This window comes from Ctenopharyngodon idella, chromosome 6 (assembly GCF_019924925.1).
Source record: "Ctenopharyngodon idella isolate HZGC_01 chromosome 6, HZGC01, whole genome shotgun sequence".
Classification (NCBI taxonomy): Eukaryota; Metazoa; Chordata; class Actinopteri; order Cypriniformes; family Xenocyprididae; genus Ctenopharyngodon; species Ctenopharyngodon idella.
Genome location: NC_067225.1, coordinates 7,572,700 through 7,595,365, shown reverse-complemented (window position 1 = coordinate 7,595,365; position 22,666 = coordinate 7,572,700). Strand labels below are relative to the sequence as shown.

At 36.9% G+C, this 22,666-nt stretch overlaps 1 protein-coding gene across 1 annotated transcript in view; it reads left to right on the top strand.

Annotated features, from left to right (window-relative positions):
- Positions 1–22,666, top strand: part of tmeff2b (transmembrane protein with EGF-like and two follistatin-like domains 2b) — a 79,348-nt gene that overhangs the window by 29,255 nt on the left and 27,427 nt on the right. The window contains exons 3-5 of the mRNA XM_051897166.1: positions 938–1,067; positions 15,274–15,300; positions 22,474–22,570. Of these exons, the coding sequence (XP_051753126.1) occupies positions 938–1,067; positions 15,274–15,300; positions 22,474–22,570 (254 nt within the window). The remainder of the gene's footprint in view (positions 1–937; positions 1,068–15,273; positions 15,301–22,473; positions 22,571–22,666) is intronic.

Sequence of the window (22,666 nt, the reverse complement as noted above, 5' to 3'; positions counted from 1 at the left end):
CACTGGGACATTTCTCAAAATATCTTCTTCTATGCTCCACAAAAGAAAGAAAGTCATACAGGTTTGGAAAGACATGAGGATGAGTAAATGATGGCAGAATTTTCATTTTTGGGTGAACTACCATATCAGTATAAAAGTAAAAAAAAATACTATAGTATTTGTTGTTTGTTGGTAGTTTAAGGTTCCACATACATTTAACTGGTAATAAACATGAAATTGAAACATGAATTAACATGCCTCTTCATTTCAGAAGTGCACCCAACATCACTGCAATGTATATCAGTGGACAGATTCAGTGTGATCTGATTCATTAAATCACCTCCGCCTTTTTTTATGGCTGGCCGCCTGTGATTTATAAATCACGCTAGAGATTTCAAACTTTGAAAGAGTCACCCTCCCTCTCGTGTCTCTGTTTTGTCCTTCTCACTTGTGCTCTCTTTTCCCCTCAGGCCATTAGTCAGCAGTTCTGTGTTTGGTGTGCGTGTGTGTTTCCAGTGATTTTATAGTGTGTTTGCTGTGTGTCAGTTGTGTGTGCGTGTGTGTATTCAGATAGATGGATGACCTCTTGTTTAATGGCTGATGTAAATAACCTCTATTTACTTCTATGGGGTTGAAATACGAGTGAAACCGGTTCACCTTCTGTGTTCTTGCCTCTGGGTGACCTGCTTCCTCCAGGCGCCACACCACAGCTGGCCACAACGACACCAGCGGTCTTGTGTTCCTCCCCCTGTGTGTGTCTGTGCTGTAGGGTCACGGTCAGGTGTAATACCAGCTATTATTTCACTCTTCACTATCTGCATGCAGGTACACCAGAACAGGTGTCTTGTGTTTCAGAATGCCGATGTAATTAAAGTTTGTCCTCATCTGATCTCGACCATTAAACATTTACAACAGAAACATGCATCTGTGACACCTGTGCCTCTTTCTCTCTTTACAGTGCAGCAGTGACTATGCTCCAGTGTGTGGATCTAACGGCGAGAGCTATGAGAACCACTGTCTTCTGCGCAAAGATGCCTGCAAATTGCAGACAGAGGTGCTGCTGGTGTCAGAGGGCGCCTGCCCTGTTGGTACGTTCCTGTGTCGTAGAGGTGACTGCGTGTGTGTCGAAGAACGTCTCCAAAAATGTTATACATTATCCTATAATTTACTCACCCTCAAGCCATCCTGTGTAAATCACTTTCTTCTTTCAGACGAACACAATCTGAGTTATATTAAAAAATATTCTGGCTCTTCCAAGTTTTATAATGGGAGTGAATAGTAAACGATATTTTGAAGCCCATAAAAGTAATCCATACGGCTCCAGGGGGTTAATGAAAGCCTTCTGAAGCAAATCGATGAGTTTTTGTAAGAAAAATATCCATATTTATATCTTTATAAACTAGAATCACTGGCTTCCCTATGAAAGTCGATTCCGGTGGAAGAGTGAACTTTGACCTGACACTTGGCGCATTGACGAATGCAGAAGCACAGAGGATAGAGCAAAACAAAACACCGCTTCTCTTCAGAAGGCTTTTATTAACCCCCTGGAGCCATATGGATTACTTTTATGATGGATAGATGTGCTTTTTTGGGCTTCAAAATATCTGTTAGGCTACTATTCACTGCCATTAAAGCTTGGAAGAGCAGAAATATTTTTAAATATAGCTCCGATTGTGTTTGACTGAAAGAAGATAATCATATTTACCTAGGATGGCTTGAGGGTGAATAAATTATGCGATAATTTTCATTTTTTGGTGAACTAAACCTTTAACACTTTTTACAACAAGGTTCTATTTGATAATGCATTAGGTTTCATGAATTAACAATGAACAATACTTTTTAAATACTCTCATACTAATACATTTTTAACATTTCAAGTTGTATAAATTTACATTTGCTAATGTATTATAAAAAAAAAAAAAACAGTATTTTATGAATTAACTTTAAACCTAGATTAATAAATGCAGTTAAAATATTGTTCTTCAACAATTTAACTAAAGTTAACAAATTGTACCTTATTGTAGTGTCAAACATATCAAATCATTAAAAAATAAACCAAATCTAAATATTTTTTTGTTTTTGTTTTGTTGTCCAGTGAAACTAATCTAAAAATCTTTAAAACAAGATACATTTATTTGAGGAGCAAACCAGCTATAAAGACATGTTTTCAGAGAATATCTTAAGTTTATTTTCTTGCAATTTATTTTGAATTTTTCTTTCTTGGCTCAAAATGTACCCAAAACATAAGTTTAAGCAGAAGCAAGATTTATGCTTTTAAACATGAAAACAACAACAACAACAACGTGTTAAGACTAAAAAAAAAAAAATGTTTTAAGGACGTATAAATATTGGATAGACTGGAATACAAGACTAAAATTTCTGTTTGGGGTCAATATTGCAATATTGGCCCAGTTTTAAACAGAAATTTGACAATTAAATTCGATTCCACTTCATAAAAATGAAAGATTGTGGCCAGATTTTTCAGGCAAGTGAATTTTGAATTCAATGCAGCCAACTAACCAACCGACAAATGAATAAATAAATACATGCACACAATACATACATAAATAAATGTATGTATGTATATCTTTGATAATAAAGTTTCACAAGGGAATTGAACCTCAGTCGTTTTGCACATTTAAAGAACTGGTGTTCCCTCAAAAAAAAAAAAAAAAAAAAAAAGTATAGGGTTAGGCTCAGAATCGCTCTATTTTCACGCATAGGCATTAGAGCTTTTCCAATAAGTGGCAACAAATTCAAAGATAAATTTAACTGCAATCTCCCATTAGCAGGGAGCAGTGATATGACCACGTGCCCTTGATGCTCAGAGGTGCAACATTCCACAGTGAAATATCCAGCTGGGTTCAATCTGAGTTCTGACTTGTGGCAGTACTCAGGTTCCTTAGAGCCACACCATGGAGGAAATAACAGCGATTATAAGCTAAAGTAATGATCATTCACTGACGGCTAATGACTAGTGAGAGTGACGGCTAATGGCTAGTAAGAGTGACGAATGCGCCTGGTGTCGAGTGAAATACAGACACAGTTGGTTCTGAATGTTAATGCTGATAATGACACTTGTGAAACTGGGATATACACTCACCGGCCACTTTTTTAGGTACACCTGTTCAACTGCTCATTTACGCAAATATCTAATCAGCCAATCACATGGCAGCAAGTCAATGCATTTAGGCATGTAGACATGAGATGATCTGCTGAAGTTCAAACTGAGCATCAGAATGGGGAACAAAGGTGATTTAAGTGACTTTGAACGTGGCATGGTTGTTGGTGCCAGATGGGCTGGTCTGAGTATTTCATAAACTGCTGATCTATTGGGATTTTCACGCACAACCATCTCTAGGGTTTACAGAGAATGTTCCAAAAAAGAGAAAATATCCAGTGAGCGGCAGTTCTGTGGGTGAAAATGCCTTGTTGATGCCAGAGGTCAGAGGAGAATGACCAGACTGGTTCCAGCTGATAGAAAGCCAACAGTAGCTGGGTTTCCATCCAAACATGAAGTGAATCTTTTTAAAGTTAGCAAAAAAAACAAATGCAAATTAGGTGCTTTTCCATAAAGCCCGGAACACACCAAGCCGACGCCGACGAACTAGTGGCGACGAAAGCAGACTGTGGGATTGGCTCACGTCGGCAGCGTCTGGGTCCAAAGTTGCCCTGACACACCAAAACCGACGCTTGACACCCGACAGCCAAGTAGCATGTCCGTTCTGCGCCTGCGTAAGAAGAAATGCCTTTCCGTACCAGCAGGTGGCAGTAGCTGCACAGCCAATCAGAATGATCAGATGGCCTGACTGACCAACGAGCTCCGACGGCGATTCAACATGTCGAATCGGCCGGAAAAAAGCAGACAAGGACCAACTTCAGCCGACGGTGCGGAACACACTGAGAAAACTTAGTCGGCCGACGAACAAAAACTGCCCGACGTCCGACCGTCGGCTTGGTGTGTTCCGGGCTTAAAGTTGTTCGAGCAGATGACAGTGGTATTGGTAACCACTATCTAACATTAAATAAAACACCATCAGTGGAAACAGCTGATTTGTCACTGAATTTATTCGGCAAATGCATTTCTATCTCCTTTTATTTGCATCAACTCTTTTTCGCACAAGTCAAAAACCACCTCAAGTGAGCGTAAAAAACTTTTTTTTGCAAATTAAGGACTTTTTTTTTTTTTTTTAATTACCATTTCCATTACTCGTTTCTGATGTGATACTTCAAAATGCACATAAAAACAGGGCGATGGACACATAGCTAACTCAAATAACAACTTGTTACAACTAAGGCCTGTAGAAGAGCATCTCTGAATGCACAACACCTTGAAGCAGATGGGCTCCAGCAGCAGAAAACACACCGGGTGACACTCTTGTCAGCTGAGAACAGCAAACTGAGAATACAATTCACACGGCCTCAACAAAATTGGACAATAGAAGATTGGAAAAACATTGCCTGGTCTGATGAGTCTCAATTTCTGCTGCGACATTCAGATGGTAGGGTCAGAATTTGGTGTAAACAACATTAAAGCATGAATCCATCCTGCCGTGACATGGTTCAGGCAGGCTGGGGTGTAAGAGATATTTTCTTGGCACACTTTGGGCCCATTAGTACCAATTGAGCATCGTTTAAACGCCACAGCCTACCTGAGAATTGTTGCTGACCATGTCCATCCCTTTATGACCACATTGTACACATCTTCTGATGGCTACTTCCAGCAGGATAACACCTTTTTAGTCACAAAACTAAAATCATCTCAAACTGGTTCCTTGAGTTCACTATACTCAAATGGCCTCAACAGTCACCAGATCTCAATCCAGTAAAGCACCTTTGGTATGTGCTGGAATGGGAGATTCGCATCATGGATGTGCAGCCCACTAATCTGCAGCAACTGTGCGATGCTATAATGTCAATATGGACCAAAATCTCTAAGGAATGTTTCTCACACCTTGTTGAATCTATGCCATGAAGATGCCTGAAGGCAAAATGGGGTCCAACTTGGTACTAGCAAGGTGTACCTATAAAGTGGCCAGTGAGTGTATAATAATCAGGTAAAATCAGGGGAAAATTGTGTACAGTGTACAGTATGAGTATAGGGCTATAAATTTAATGTGAATTGTATAGATAAATTGTTCTTCAAAAAGACCTTAACGACAGATGTTTGAGTGGATATTAAAATCTCGGGGTTTTGATCGTGAACATTTTAGCAAATCTGAGCACAGTTTGTGACATTGGTGAGATCGCTTCTGAAATTTGGATTTCACTGCTATACAGCAGAAACAGTGTGAAAGCTCAACACACACCTGCTGTTGCAGCTCTCCTTGCACGCCGCTAATGTGTGTGGTGTGAAACTGACCATAAGGATTTAAATAAAAGCTCAAATTATTACTGAAAAACATGAAAAATGTACATTTCAAAAATGTTTTACTTTTGCAAAGACATTTTTGTGCAGGTTACAGTTTGTTTTGCTCAGGGAGACAGTTGAGACGCTGGTTTGACTGACATTCTGACAGTGTGACACTTCAGGTGATCTTGTGATGGCAGCCAATTCCAACCCATCTCAACTGGTACAATATTACAGAGGAAGAGAGAAAGAGAAACAGAGCACAGTGCTGACAGCAGTCACCGCTGAAGATCTGATACTCTAATGTTCACCGAAATTGAATCTTTAAATAACATTTTATACCAGAAATGATTCTTGTTTGTTTTCATTCCTTCACCCATTGTTTTTCTCTCTCATTTTAGTTTCTTTCTTTTACCTTTTCTCCATTATCTGATCAATTATCTGAAGTATAGAGACAGCTTTAGGAAGCCTATTCAAAAAAGCTCCGGGGAATCACAACCAGGCTTGTGTACTGCTATAATGGCAAATGACTTTGTTCCACCTCTTTACATTTTTCTCACACAGATACACACTTCTTCTCATTAGAGGTGACTTCCTTTGAACACACACACACAAAGTATTTTGGTCCAGCTAATATGTCCTCTTTTTGTCCTCTGTCTCTACATCAGCCCAATTTTTGTCATATTTTATTAAAGGAGGAATGCAGCTAATTCAATTGAGAACAATGATACACGTATAATAATAAATATCTATGTATAAAGAGGCTTAAATTCAGGTGCAGTTGTATGCTATAGAAAATTTTTTTAGTTATTGATAAGCTAACACTACTGTTCAAAAGTTTAAGTCAGTAAGAAAGTTTAAAAGAAACTATTTTATTCAGCAAGAATGCATTGAATTGACAATAAAGACGTTTATAATGTTACAAAAAGATTTCTTTTTCAAGTAAATACTGTTATTTTGAACTTTCTATTTATCTGTGAATACTGAAAATGAATCATGGTTTCCACAAAATATTAAGCGGCACAACTGTTTTCAGCATTGATAATAATAGGAAATGTTTCTTGAGCAGCAAATCAGCATATTAGAATGAATTCTGAAGGATCATGTGACACTGAGTAATGATGCTGAAAATTTAGTTTTGCCATCACAGAAATAAATTACATTTTAAAATATATTCAAATAGAAAAGTTATTTTAAATTGTAATAATATTTCACAGTATTACTGTTTGACTTATTTTGCTCAACAAGCCTAAGGTACTTCTCTCAAAAACATAAAACAAATATTAAAGACCACAAACTTTTGAACAGTAGTCCCATAAATTATAGAAAACTATATTTGTTTGATAATTTTTTTCTTTCAATAACTTGGGTAATAGGTTTGAATGGAGACAACACTATAATTTGTGTAATTTCAAGGAATATTACAGTTAATGTAATGGGAGAAAATAACACGTAACAGGGCTGCACGCAAAATGTGGGACACAGTTAATTGCTATGATTCAAAATGGGTGTTTTCATCAGCTCAGTAGATTTGGAACAGGCCACAATTCCCATTTTAAAGGATTAGTTCACTTTAAAATGAAAATTACCCCAAGCCTTACTCTCAAGCCATCCTAGATATATTTGACTTTATTCTTTTTGATGAACACAATCAGAGTTACATTAATAAATATCCTGATGCGTCCAAGCTTTATAATGGCAGTGAACGGGACCAACGAGTTTAAAGCTCAAGAAAGTGCCTCCATCCATCATAAACGTACTCCACACGGCTCCGGGGGGTTAATAAAGGCCTTCTGAAGCAAAGTGATGCATTTGTGTAAGAAAAATATCCATATTTAACAAGTTATAAAGTAAAATATCTAGCTTCCGCCAGATCGCCTTCTGTATTCAATTCACAAAGAAAGTGTAACGCCTCTCGCTTTTCAAAACGCTCACGCTACATCCTACGCGACGTCAGTTATGCTTTTTTTTGTAAGTTGAATACGGAAGGCGGTCTGGCAGAAGCTAGATATTTTACTTTATAACTTGTTAAATATGGATATTTTCGCTTCAGAAGGCCTTTATTAATCCTCTTGAGCTGTGTGGAGTACGTTTATGATGGATGGATGCACTTTCTAGAGCTTCAAACTCATTGGTCCCGTTCACTGCCATTATAAAGCTCGGATGCGTCAGGATTTTTTTTAATATAACTCCGACTGTGTTCATCAGAAAGAAGAAAGTCATATACACCTAGGTTGGCTTGAGGGTGAGTAAAGCTTGGGGTAATTTTCATTTTAAAGTGAACTAATACAGACAGTAGCCCCCAGTTTCACAGACAAGGCTCAAGCCTCCCAGACTAAAATGCATATTTGAGCTGTTTTAACTGAAAGCTACTTGCACTGGCATATCTTAAAATATGTCCGTGACATTGTTTTGTCTCAAGATGCAGTTATGTTTTTTTCTAAGGCACGTTTAAAAACGTTATAAAAGCTACTTAAATGTCCTAATATACTAAGGCCTAATCCTGGCTTAATCTAAGTCCTGTCTGTGAAACCATGCCTAGATGGGTTTAAAACAAACTGCTTTTCAGGCTAGTCAAATTTATGTTTGATACAAACTATATAACAAAAAACAGTGGAATGTGGAATGTAGAGTCCCAGACATGGTAGAAAAACAGCCGTCTGTGTGTGTCTGTGTGTGATGCAGAGATGTGGGGTTGTTCAGAGGCAAAGGCAGTAATCAGTGTCAAGTAAAGTGGGCTACATTTCCTCACAGACCACAAATCATTGTGTGTGCTATATGGGTGTACACAAATCTGTGTGTGTGTTTGGAGACAGAATAAACACAGGTCACACTGTTCTCAAATTGATCACCCATTACTTGTAAAGAAGAGAAAGATAGCGGGAGGTAGTTATAAATCAGACCCTGTGTGTGTGTGTGTGTGTGTGTGTTTGTGTGTGTGTGTGTGCGCGCGTGTGTCTATGTGTGTGCGCTGAGGAAAGGGGCAAAGCTAGAGGAAGATGGAATCGGAAAAGTCATCATTAGTATAATCCATCAGAACATCTAGACGCTCCCCACAGAGTAGTTTGAGAGAGAGAGAGAGACGGGCAGAGAGAGAGAGACAGTCTGATGTAATACCAAAAGGACAGACCCAGACAAATAATTTGGCTAATTATGGAAGATCATGAGTGCACCGGGGATTGGTCTGATCAGCAAAGGGAACGAGGAATGATCTGGAGAATGAAAATGCAGATTGAAGATGAAGAAATGAGATGCTGAATACATAGAGCCTCTGTCTCTCTCTTTCTGTTTCAGACAGCTGAAGTGTCACAGGTTCAGTGTAATGTGGTCCTGTAATTGAGTCCCTCATTAAAACCACAGCCTCATGAATATGAACGAGCTCAGCCTCATTTGCATACCTCCGACTATTTGTGTTACCTGTGACCCAGCAGGGGACACAGAAGTTTGGGAAAGAGAAAGAGAGTCAGTGAGAAACTAAAAGGGTGAGGAAGAGGACATTGCAAAATATTGTTTTCTTAATCTGTTCTTTTATTTTGTCGTTCTTTCTTTTTTTAAATAAATGTGGGTTGAATTTACATGATTTAATCATTTATATTGGTTCCACATTATCTGATTAATTTACACAAAAATAATTTGTTCAAGTAACTTTAATATTACGAAATGTTATTTTTTAAAAGGTTATTTTTAAGTGACCCGATTTTGCTTCCCTGACAGGATTAATTTATTCAGATTCATATATTTTGTATCACATCACTGAATTATAAAATTGTACTTGCTAGATAACAAACTGTTAACTTTTTTTTCTTCACAATGTTAACCCAGTGTAATTGAAAGAGTTCCCAACATATCTGAACATTAAACACTATCAAGTTTTTATCTCATCCTTCTCAAAAACACATAAAATATTAGTTAATTTCAACATTTTTACTCTCCCCATTAAGTTCCATGCAAAACTAGTTTCAGTAATGTCAACAACAAAAATGCTAGTGAACATAATTGATTGGTTCACATTCGCCCTACATAATTTACTCTACTCTACATTTCAGAGAACTGCATTAATATTAATTGAAAGGAAAGAAATATTTCTGAGAAGCAAATTTATATAAGATAATACCTGTTTTCTGGGATGATATCCTGAATTAATTTTTTTTCCCCCACTCTATTGACAAATTATTTTTCTTGTTTTAATCATAAACCACAAAGTTAGATTTTTTATACTTTGTGTTTTCCAAATCAATATAATTCTTCTCATTACTTTCTATTTACATTCCATTTTTTGCATAGTCACAGTATGCTTTTTCTTTTTTCTTTTTTTTTTTTTTTTGGTGTGTGTGTTATCTTTTTCCCACCATCTAAACATTAAAAAAGAAAAAGAAAATATATGTACAGTACTGTTCAAAAGTTTGGTGTCGGTAGGATTTTTTAAAATGTTTTTAAAAGAAGTCTCACCAAGGCTGCATTTACAGTATAAATACAATAAAATAATAAATAAATGCAGTTTTATTTATTTTTTATTTTTAAATAAGTGTTTGCTTTCCTACATCATGAAACTTTTAGTTTTATAAATGGGGACAACCTATTAAGGATGAACAAATAATGATTTGGTCGTTACATTAAAAATAACATTCAAATTGGGTAATATTTAAAGCTTTTAAGTGCTGGGAAAAGCTGTGTTAAAGGGTTAGTTCACCCAAAAATGAAATTTCTGTCATTAAGTACTCACCCTCATGTCGTTCCAAACCTGTAAGACCTTCGTTCATATTCAGAACACAAAATAAGATGAAAATTTTGATGGAATCCGAGAGGTTTCTGAACCACACATAGGCAGCAACGTCATTGCAGCTTTCAAGGCCCAGAAAGGTAGTAAAGACATTGTTAAAATTGTCCACGTGACTACAGTGGTTCAACCTTAATGTTATGAAGCGACGAGAATACTTTTGTGCAAAAAAAAACAAATATACTGAGTCAATGTTCTGACGTAGAACCCGGAAGTGCTACACTGTTAATACATCAACAACGTAGGAGACTGACAGAGAAGAAAAGAAATTATTGAATAAAGTTGTTATTTTTGTTTGGTTTTTGCGCACAAAAAGTATTCTCGACGCTTCATAACATTAAGATTGAACCACTGTAGTCACATGGACTATTGTATCGATGTCTTTACTACCTTTCTGGGCCTTGAATGTGGTAATTGCATTGCTTTCTATGGGGGATAAAAAAAACCTCTCGGATTTCATCAAAAATATCTTAATTTGTGTTCTGAAGATGAACAAAGGTCTTACAGGTGTGGAACGTCATGAGGGTGAGTAATTAATGACAGAAATTTCATTTTTGGGTGAACTAACCCTTTAAAAACACTTAAAAGCACTCAAAAATATTAGACCATTTCTGCCACAAGTGTTACAATTTGCAAGCAATCATATCATTACTGCATGACACAAGCTGATTGGACTCTGCTGAACCTGCAGCCAATGAGATTGCTTGCTCAATGTTTAAATAGTCTTGTTCATTGTTCTCAGAGTTCCTCTGAAACCCTCCACCTCCCCCAGCTCCACCTGCCTAGATCTGCTATGGGATTTATGTATGTCTATTTATGCAGCAGCAGCATATCTTACATGTTCACATCAGTGTGTCTGTGTATCTGTTAGCAGTAGCAAGTCCATACTTACTCTGCAGCAGCAATAATCAGCAGCAGCATAGCAGATCTAGTCCGCCAAGACCAAATACATTAACATTGCCATATTCAATAACATGCCAAAACTACTCCGAGTGATGACATAATTTAACTAAAATTAATTATTTTGCAATAATGACCAGCTGGCTGTACATTATCCCTTACTTAGAAGGGTTAAGATACTTTTACTGAAAAACAAGACAAAAATACTGAGTAAGAAAAGTATTTTTGCTGTGGAGCAAGAGAGGCACAGTTTGGAATTAAAGGAATAACACATTAAGGCCTCGCCTTCCTGTGGCCATCTGAAACGAAGATTTATATTTGTTCTGGGCGGGGAATAATTGGTGGGGTGATTGATGGGAGGGCACAGAGCTATAAGCTGCTCCTCTCCATCATAACAAATTGATGAATGTCAGATTTTCCCAAAGCTGCCGTCAAGCCCAGGGGCGGATGGCGAGAAAGACTGAGAGCGAGAGAGTATAGCACAGTCTAGTCATAGCGGTTGTGTCCTTGAACTTGAGAGAGAGAAAGCGGGGTTATCTGGGGCTACTTTTTGTTTTCACCTCAAATGAAAGCACACAAACTCCATTATTTATATTTTGAGAGGTACAGATGCAGCCGGAGGACAAATTTATAAGTATTAAAAATTGGAAATCAGGTGACAGCCAGCCTCCCTCCCCTTTCTCTCTAATGTATACATTTCCCTCTATAGTTCTTATTCTTTCACCCTCTAGTTCTCAGTTCTACAAATCAAATACATTGGGCTCATAAAAGCTTAGTTTAAGTCCTGGGAATGTTCTAGAATTAGAAGCCTCTGGTGTACGTTAGTGTTCTATAAATGCCTCTTTTAAGTAGGGCTAAGAGAGAAGTGCACTGTGCCACATTGACTTTTGTTCCGCATGATGTCTGTGATATTGCTACTATTGTTCTCCTCTGCTCTGTCTGTGTGCTCAGATAAAGCTATAAAGATTCATAACAGATAATGTGGTTATTGGGAAAATGGCACAACAGGTGAATTTGTATTTGTAATCTAAGCATGCACTAAACAGAATGAAACAGACCACATGGGAGGCAAAATTCTAAAGATTTTTCTGCCCAAGAACTGGCCAGTTATAGGAAGAGACCATCTAACCTACAAAGTGACAGCTTTACGTGACTTTTACAGGGGCAGGTAAATTGACTGAATTTATGCTTCTCATAATCTAAAATACATTTTGATCTATAAGCTTATGCAAGTGGTGCAGCGCAAATATGCGGGCGGTAGGGAGGGAGGGATGGATGTTTATATAATATATATTTAGCTATATAAAATAAGTAAATATAAACAAGATGCAATGAATGTGTCACATTCAGTTTAGTTTTGTTCATGGACCTTCAGTTTGCTGTTCATTGGTTTCACATTCCTTTGTTCAGTTTCCCGCCACTTGTCTGTCTCCCTGGTTACCGTCATTATTAGTTCATATGTATCAGCTGTGTTCCATTAATCATCCTCATTTGTGTTTGCTATATAAGTTGGTCCCTCACATTCATTCTTTGTCCGGTCGCTGTTATGGTTAGATGTTTGCACTACCTGTCTGCCTGCTATCTGGAACTATGATTAAACTTTGTTGTTTGGAATTATCTTCATCTGTACTCGTCCGTCTGTCAGCAGCAAACACTTGTGTGACAGAATAATCATAATTAAATGAAATAATTACAATGATTAATAAATTATTGTCAATAATGAATAAAAACAAAACTGTCACATTAATTTAATTGCACCAATTGATTGTATTTAACGGGATGCTCCACCCAAAAATAATTTACTCACCCTCATGCAGTCCCAGATGAACATGACTTTCTTTATCAGATGAATACAAAAGATTTTTAGAATAAAAAAAATCCATATAATACAAGTGTATGGGACCCTCAAAGTTGACGCATCAAAAACCACACACAGTGAACACGATGGTAATCCATACGAGTCGAGTCAAGTCAAGTCACCTTTATTTATATAGCGCTTTATACAATAAAGATTGTTTCAAAGCAGCTTTACAGTGATAACAGAAAAATGATTTAATGATGCATTCAATGATTTCATTTCGGCTGTACAGCAGCTCTAAAAGAAAACAGTGTCATTGTTCAGCTGAAGTCAGTTCAGTTTTCAATCAATTAGTTCATTTCATCTATAAAGCAGTTCTGCAGAATACAGTGATGTCATTGTCCAGCTCAGATCAGTTCTGGACGATGATGTAGAATTTTTGGATATTTAATTTCTAAAAATTCTATGACCCCAGTTGATGAATCAATATCTTATGAAACAAAACTAATACTAATACTTTGCTAGTATTTTAAAAATGCTAATATTTGAATCTTTTTTAACTATAAACTGTAATATGCCAACAATCATACACAGGTTCCTGAGAGTGTTGTGAAGTTCTACGTCGGCATTCTGAAGCTCACGCGAGAAATTAAAGTGAAAGTAAACATTTGATGGACAAAATAAATATGATTTCACACAAAAAGTGCTCAAAATGCACAGAAGAAGCATATCTAGTGTGTTTTAACAAGAATTGGAGTTATGTCAGGAAAGAAAATTAATATTAAAAAATATTTATAGAAGATTTACTCATTTAAACTTGTTTTTAATTATTCAGTTTGGGTTAAAGTATGGTGTATTATAAAGAACTAAAGTAAACTAGCCAGAAAATATGATATATAAACATTATTTTAGTTATTACACAGACAGCTAGGCTACAGGATCTAGCATACCCAAATCAAACCCAAGTTTGCTGGCTTTTTTCGCCGAGTATGCTGTCTTGTAAACATGTGCATGCGGCAGATGATGTAAAACACAAAGCTTACCTCATTCGTATGCAGCAATGGTTAACACAAGGCTTTTATTTATTTATATTTATATATTTTACATTTATATGCAAGTGTTGTACACCTCCCCATGTTAACAAACTTTCAAGACAAGTTTATAAATGACCAACTTATAAAAACAAATTTATAATTGTCTTTGTCAAGAAATGCTCACTTTATATGCAGCTTGGAGCCGCTGCTGTGACGCTGTACAAACGCTTCCAGTGTGAATACTCACGCGTCTCTGCAGCTGCAGTTCACGCTCACACGCCGCTGATGCTTGCGATGTGAAACTGCCATCACAATGCGCTTACATCACACTTCACAACATCCTGATGTTTACTTCGATTGTGAACTCATGAATGCTTGTATGAACTCATGAACGCTCGTATGACAGTTGGCGTGAAACAATGGTTTTTAGGTCAAAATGTTTAAAGTATTAGAAAAAAAGTAAATAAAATATTCGTGTTCGCTTTGTGTGGTTTATGAAGCATCAACTTTGGGGGTCCCAGGACTTGCATATGGACACACATAAATTGATTATTTTTCTAAAAATCTTCGTTTGTGTTTATCTGTGTTTTATTTTAGGGTGGAGTATCCCTTTAAAGGGATAGTTCACCCAAAAATGAAAATTCTGTCATAATTTACTCACCCTCAAGTTGTTCCAAACCTTTTCTTTGTTCTGCTGTACACAAAGGAAGATATTTGGAAGAATATTTGTAATCAAGCAGATCTCGCCCCCCATTGACTACCATAGTATTTTATTTTCATGCTATGGTAGTCAATGGGGGGCGAGACCTGCTTGATTACAAACATTCTTCCAAATAACTTCCTTTGTGTACAGCAGAACAAAGAAATTCATACAGATTTGGAGCAACTTGAGGGTGAGTAAATTATGACAGAATTTTCATTTTTGGGTGAACTATCCCTATTTGACATTATACCTCTTTTTTCATTATTAATTAAACAGCATTACAGCATTTTTCCTTTTTTAAAACTACAGTTTTCTTAGTGAGCAAAGGGGGTTCAAATCCCAACCTAATTAATTTTAATAAAGTGAAAATTGCAACTGAACTTGACAGCCAGTAATCAATAAGCACTTTGTGTTCCACAAGAAAAAAAAAAAAATCATAGAATTTAGGCACAACATGCAAGGCTGGGTAGATGATGACAGAATTTTCAGTTTAATGCAAATGATTTGCAAAAGGATCGACTCAATTAGACAGATGGATTTTAGATGTGTGAATGGATGATTATTGCCACCTTTTGTATCTATGAGTGTGCATGAATATAAGTAATCTAATTACCAAATATATCATCATTTTGTTTGTAAGATGCATTCAGAATTGGTTCAAAAACAACAACTAAATCTGTTTGAATGGACATTACACTTCTGTTCCTGACCATCTGTTTTTCTTCTTTGTAGATGCTGGCTCTGGATCAGGGGATGATGGTGAGTATTTTCAACTCGTCTCTAATTAATACGGAGCATTACAATAATGATCTCGCTTTGTCTGTTCACATCCGCACACACATAGATGCTCATACTGAGTTTGGATGACAGCAGCTTCTGTCCGCCTCTCTTGATAGATGTGAATATGCCAGCGGTACTTATGAAGCGAATCCAGGATGAAGAATTTCACTCTAGAGCATGGCTAATTAAAAAGAGATACAGGATGGGAAGATCTAGAAAGAGAGAAACAGAAGAAAGAGAGAGGGAGGGAAGGGAGGGATGCTCCGAAGTGAGGGAAGATATATCTATTATGAAATATTAGAAAGTTCAACTGATCAATTGGGAATGAATGTGAAACAAGGAATGGAGAGAAAGATAAAATGTGAAATAGTAGCATTTTGTTCTATCATGCTATAATGTTGCATGTTTATATCAAAATTTGCATTTTTGATCAAGTTTTGTGTAAAAATGTGTCAAGCACATTATATTCTGGGATAAAGCATTTAATGCAGTAAACTCTATGTTTGGAATAGCATACTAACATACTGCTCTTTCTATTTCAGCAGTATATAGTATGTTTACTGTGCAAAGTTATTGTATGCAGGGAATATACACACACTCTCAGAGAAAAAAAAAGGTACAAAAGCAGTCACTGGTGTGGTCCCCTTTCAAAAGGAACTAATATGCACCATTAAGGTACTAATATGCACTCTGCTGCTGCATAAAGGGATAGTTCACCCTAAAATTACAGTTAAGTCATCATTTACTCACTCCGGTGTTGTTATAATGCAGTATGCTGTTCTTTCCTTTTTGGACCACAAAACGAGAAATGTTTAAAAAAATCTCCCACTGGCAGTGAATAGTGACAAGCAACAAGCTTTAAAAAAATGCAAAAGTATCACAGAATGATCCCATGCAACACGTGTTGTATATCCCACATGTTCTGGGGGTATACCATAGGGTTTGGTAAAAAACAAACTGAAATTTAATGTATTATTTAACAAAAATCCTGACCTTGGCCATTGGTCTTCTGTTCACGGCTGTGCGACGTATTCACGAACACAACAGATATATTTACCTCAGAGAAGAAAGTACATGGATTGAATTTCATGTTGCATTTTTCTTAGTCTTGACCTTGCACAACTTGCACAGAAGACCAACAGCCAAACCAGGTCTGGATTTTTGTTAAATCATACATTAAATTTCAGTTTGTTTTTTACTGAACACTATGGTATACTCTCACTGCCTTTATATGGACTAGCGCGAGCAGGACTTTTTTTTCCCTTCCTTTTGTGGTTCGAGAAAGCAAGAAGGGCATACAGTGTTAGGAAAACACCAGGGTGAGTAAACAATGACTTAATTTTGATTTTAGGGTGAACTATCTCTTTAAGGGGAAAATAAGTTACAAAGGTACCTTAAAGGATTAGTTCACTTCATTAATTAAAATTTCCTGATAATTTACTCACCCCCATGTCATCCAAGTTGTTTATGTCTTTCTTTGTATAGTCGAAAAGAAATTAAGGTTTTTGAGGAAAACATTCCAGGATTTTCTCCATATAGTGGATGTCAACTGCTACCAACAGGTTGAAGGTCCAAATTGCAGTTTCAGTGCAGCTTCAAAGGGCTCTACACGATCCCTGAGGAATAAAGGTCTTATCTAGCGAAATGATAGGTCATTTTCTAAAAAAAATAAAAATTTTGTATACTTTTTAACAACAAATGCTCATCTTGCACTGCTCTGCGATGCGATCATCACTTTGGAAAGGTCACGCGTGACGCAGGTGGAAGTACCGAGCAAGTGTTTACAAAGCGAATGTGCAAAGACTAAGTCAAACGGTCTTTACAAAAAAAGGTAAAACAACGATGTCGGACGATTTTGAAGTTGGAGGAGAAAATGAGATGGTGTTTTTCACCCTACCGGTACTTCCGCCTACGTCACGCGTGACCTTTCCAACGTGATTACGTGTTTTCCTCAAAAACCTTTTTTTCGACTGAAGAAAGAAAGACAAACATCTTGACATGACATGGGGGCGAGTAAATTATCAGGAAATTTTAATTCTGAAGTGAACTAATCCTTTAACTTTTGAAAGAATACTGCTCCCAGTCACAGCTTATGTACTTTTTTGTTTGTTTGTTTTTTGAGAGTGCAGATGACCTACTACATTTGCCCAAATGTCCACTGTATCCTACAATGCAGTGTGCTCTGCTTGTCTTTCCATTTCCAAAATGAACCATAAGTAATTACAGCCATGATTTTTTTGCTCATTATTTGATTGGACTGCAAAAAGACATAACATTCTTAGACAAAATTAAAGTAAAATGATAAATAAAATGGTTTTATTTCCATTATGTCCATGTTTGAGGAAAATTGCCTACTGATTCAGTTACTATTTTAAAAAAATGTGGGCACTGTACATTGTATACTGTGCAGTATTCAGAAAGTAGTAAGGTTTCCATTTTGAACATCAGCCTTTCATATGACTCATATTAAGTCTTCAATGCAAGCATCATGTGCCTCTTTGACCACTACATGAAAGGCATTGCAGATGGAGTTACGGAAAGCCAGTTTCACAAGGTCACTACTGTATGTAGCAAAACATGGAATAAAGGAATAAAGCAATCTTCGAACATTGGTTTACATAAGTAAATGTTGACATTTAAAAAAAAAAAATATATATTTTTTCTTCAAAAACTCTAAAAGACATCATTAGAGATGTAAAAGCATGTGCAAAAATCACAAACGTAGGACCTGTAATTGCATTCATCGTGCATTTTTTTAGTAATCACTGGCTGTGCCTTAAAAGGTCATGGCAAACAAAGTCAAATTTAAAATTGTTTAAACTTTGAACGACGCATTACAATGCTTGACTGGCATGCTGCCAGTGGAGGTCATAGCTGATGTTTCTCTCTTAAGAGTTCTATTTATTGGTCAGTGCTGATGTGAGTCATGTGAAAGTGCCTTTACTGTGAGACATACAGCTGTGTTTACTTTGAAGTACAACTGATTTTGCATTTTGTAATTCACTTTCTATTACACTAAGATTTTTGTGTGCCCCTATTATGCTATTTTAAAGTTTCCTAATTTTGTTTTGGAGGTCTTCTACAATAAATTTACATGCATCAAAGGTCAAAAACATTTACATTTTTTCAAAATATACATTGTACATCACCACGGTTCATTCGAAGATTCAGACTCTCTAAACTCCTCCTTACAGCCTGTCGGAAACAGCCATTACCATATCTAAATCTCAGCTCCGGAGGTGTCCACAGCATTTGTATACACAGTGATACGAACATTAACAATGGCGTAATATTTTTCGTATCAATTCCAGTGCGTGTCTTCATCCTTTGCCAGTGTGTGCAAAGTGGATTCGCAGTGCAGAAAACAGTGTCTTCTCGACATGTCGACAACACAATCCAAACTTTTCTATGCCTCAGATACAACTAGTGTTTGAGGGTGATTTGTAATATGCTGATTTGGTGCTCAAGAAACATTTCTTATTTTTTTCAATGTTGTAAACATATTTTTGTAGAAATCATAATATATTTTGTTGTAGTATTTTCTGAGTAATAGAAGGAACTCAGCTGTTGTTGGACAGCTAGTCAGCCACTCTGCACACCCCTATAACTGATCGGGAGCTGATAAACAGGGACTGGTAAAAAAAAAAAAAAACATAGAAGAACGGAACACAAGAACGTGGCTCAAAGAGCAAAGAACAGGAAATTGAGGATGAGAAGAAAAGAAATGAAATAAGAGAGGATACAGAACCAAAGCAGAAGATAGATAAAGGCATCTGAAAGCCATACAAGAGGGAGAAAATATAGAACGAGTGAACAAATGTAGCCACTGTGGGAGAGAAATAGAAAAGGGCAGGAAGAGAGATGGATGGAGGGGGTGCAGCCGTTTAGAGACAGATCGGCGTGGCTCAAGAGAAGAGTTTAGCTTGAGGAAAGCACTGCCCCTACTCCAGCAGGATCAAACATGTTTTAATGTCTCAGTATAAATCATTGATGAGCTCTGGCTCATACATTCTAAATCACACACATACACACTCAGAATCGGATATGTTCTATCGACGTGGAAACAACACTTCCTTCTTGCTCCGCCTCACATAACTGAGCAGCGATACCCACGAATCTTCAAACACACACACATAACGGTAATGACAGAAAAAGCCATACTGTGAATTCGAACACACTACGTACTGTTTTTCACCTACTATATAGACATATTCGTACACATGTATGCATTAAAGAGACTGCTCTTTTAATTTTTTTGTTAGAAGTAAATTATTGAGAGAATACATTAAAAAAATCTGTGTTCAGAAACATGTTCTTGCTATGAGTAGCCTATATACAATAATGATTTATATTCAGAGCTGTCGAGTTCGATTTGGCAATTACAGGAAATCGTGGGTAGCTGTACCTCAAACTGTCAGATTCATAATACAGCATGATGAACTGATTTAAAAATGTGCTTCCTCCAGTAACTCACAATGGATTTTGAACAAATATTAACATTCTGAATTTGATAGTAAGCGACAACAAGAAGGTGATTCTTCACAAAATGCATCTTAGCTCTCCATTTTAGGGGCCATTTACACTACACAACACAGTTTTCAACAAAAAACAGATGACAGCGTTTTGGGGGCCTGAAAATGCAAACTTTTGAAAATGGGTTTCAAAGTGCCAGCTTTTGAAAACTATATCATTATCGTCTATGTGTAAACTACAAAAACGTGAATTTGTGAAAAATGGTGACGTCATGCGCATGCGTATTACGTGTTGTCTAAAGGCGCGTAGTTTTTCCTTTACAAAGTGACATCGCCAACTACTGGCCTGGCAACATAATACAGCGTGTGAACGGGGATCGGTGTTGTCTGTACGCGAAAAATGCAGGAAAACATTTCTGCTTTTAGTGCATCGTTGTCATGTAAACGTACCCTTAGCATAAATGTTTTGACTAGCTTTTATTAGCAACAGTTCACACTATCCCTGACTTTCTAAATCTGAATGTGATCACACTCTGATCGCAGCTCAGGTCTGATACTTCATACTCCGTAATGTCTGGAAAAACAGGCCGTTCCTTTACACCCACTCAAACCAGCTATTTTCTCAAGCTAAAAGCTGCTGCTTGACCCATATTTAGCCTTCAGAAACCCTCACATGCTATGTTTACTTAGATCTTTTCATTTACTGCCAATTGCTGCTCAAGCACTGCAAATTTGCAATTAGCACTGCCCTAATTGAAGTGTTTTAGTCATGTGCCCTATTAAAGCTTAGATTACATTGCAAATACACACCAACACTGTTCGTTTCTTTGGCATAAAACCACTAATGTGAGGTGTCTTCATCTCTGTGTTGGTGAACTGGTGGTAATGTCAGATTTTCAAGCAGGCGAGGGCTAACGGTAGAGGCTCTGGCTGTTTGCCATCAATAACCCATCACAAATCACTTTTACGGTTACGTTTTTATTTTGCAGAGGGGCAAATTGGCTGATACTGCAGCCAGTGGGCTGGTGCCCAGCAATAATAAACTAATTATTTAACCGTACACATCATGGCTTCTGCTGTCATCTACATATGGTCATCTAGAAACCTCTGACATTCCAAGATTCACTTAGGATTACATATACTTTTTCTGATGTAAAAAGCATTATAGATAAACCATTGCATGCTACAGTACATATGGTTATTTTTTCAACTATGGTAACATTTGGCCATGTTAACTTTTAAAAAATAAAATAAAATAGTACATTTTAAGGTGCAAAACAGACTTTTGTAGTTCAAATAGATTTGTATTAACATTAAATCACTTGATGACATATACAGTTAAAATGTGTAAAATATACAGGCCCCAATATGCCATCCTATAATACCTGCAACATTTTCAGCATATTTTTATTGTGGATTTCTGGCACAGCTGCCATTTTTACAGTAAATTTTACAGGATATTAGATTGGGTTAGATCACCCAAAAATGAAATTTCTGTCATTAATTACTCGCCCTCATGTCATCCCAAACCCATAAGAACTTCATTCATCTTTGGAACACAAATTAAGATATTTTTGATGAAATCCTAAGGGTTTCTGAACCACACATAGGCAATGTCATTGCAGCAACCATAACAGCAATGTCATTGCACCTTTTGAGGTCCAGAAAAGTATTAAAGACATTGTTAAAATTGTCCGTGTGACTACAGATGTTCAACCTTAATGTTATGAAGTGAGGACAATACTTTTTGAGTGCAAAAACAAAACTAAAATAACGACTTTATAATGTGTTTACATCCGAACGGCGGCTCAGTATTGGCCGACACTGTACACGTTGATGCAGGAGCCGGCCAATAATGAGTCAGCGTTCTGACGTAGAACACGGAAGCGCTGTACAGTGTTCACTACATCACTGACAGGGTAGAGAAGAAATTGTTGAATAAAGTCGTTATTTTTGTTTTGTTTTTGCGCACAAAAAGTATTCTTGTCGCGGTTGAACCACTGCAGTCACGTTGACTATTTTAACAATGTTTTTACTACCTTTCTGGACCTCAAAAGGTACAATGACATTGCTGCCAATGTGTGGTTCAAAAATATCTTAATTTGGGTTCGAAAGATGAACGAGGGTCTTATTGGTTTGGAACGACATGAGGGTGAGTAATTAATGACAGAAATTTAAGTTTTGGGTGAACTAACCCTATAAGTACACAGAATGTGTATACAACACATTCTGTGATGGAAATTAAGGTTTCTTTTTGGAATAAAATGACCAACTTATTTGTGTTGCCAAGGCTATTTTCATAGCTAGCATTCCATGTATCCTTAATGAACATAAATAATATTTTTAAACAATTTGCAAAATTTGCAGCAACCCTGCGACTCTAGAAAGGATAAGCGTTGTGGAGAATGGATAGATGGACATTTGTAATTACTTAACTGAAAATGAAGCACAATAAAAACATTCAGTTCACAAGTGATTATTTTTTTCCACACATGTTCTTTACTTACATGTTGAATACTTTGTTAACAAGTACACTAAATAAAAAAAATAACATTTTCTGATTAGAACACTTTTATTGGTTTTATATGAATCTCTTATGAAAAGATACTGGAAAATTGTATTCCTCATGATATATGTATTCCTTATCTCACTTGTTTTCTCTCTCTTTCGCTCTCACCAGTTAACGAGGGTTCAGCAGAGATCAGTCAGAAGGAGACATCAACGTGCGACATTTGTCAGTTTGGGGCAGAGTGTGACGAAGATTCTGAGGACGTGTGGTGAGTCACAAACACGTGCGACAGCTTTTCAGGGTCTTGACGTTCTGTTCTTCAGAGAGCCGGAGGGCTTTGGGGATATGGGGCTGTGTCTAATGG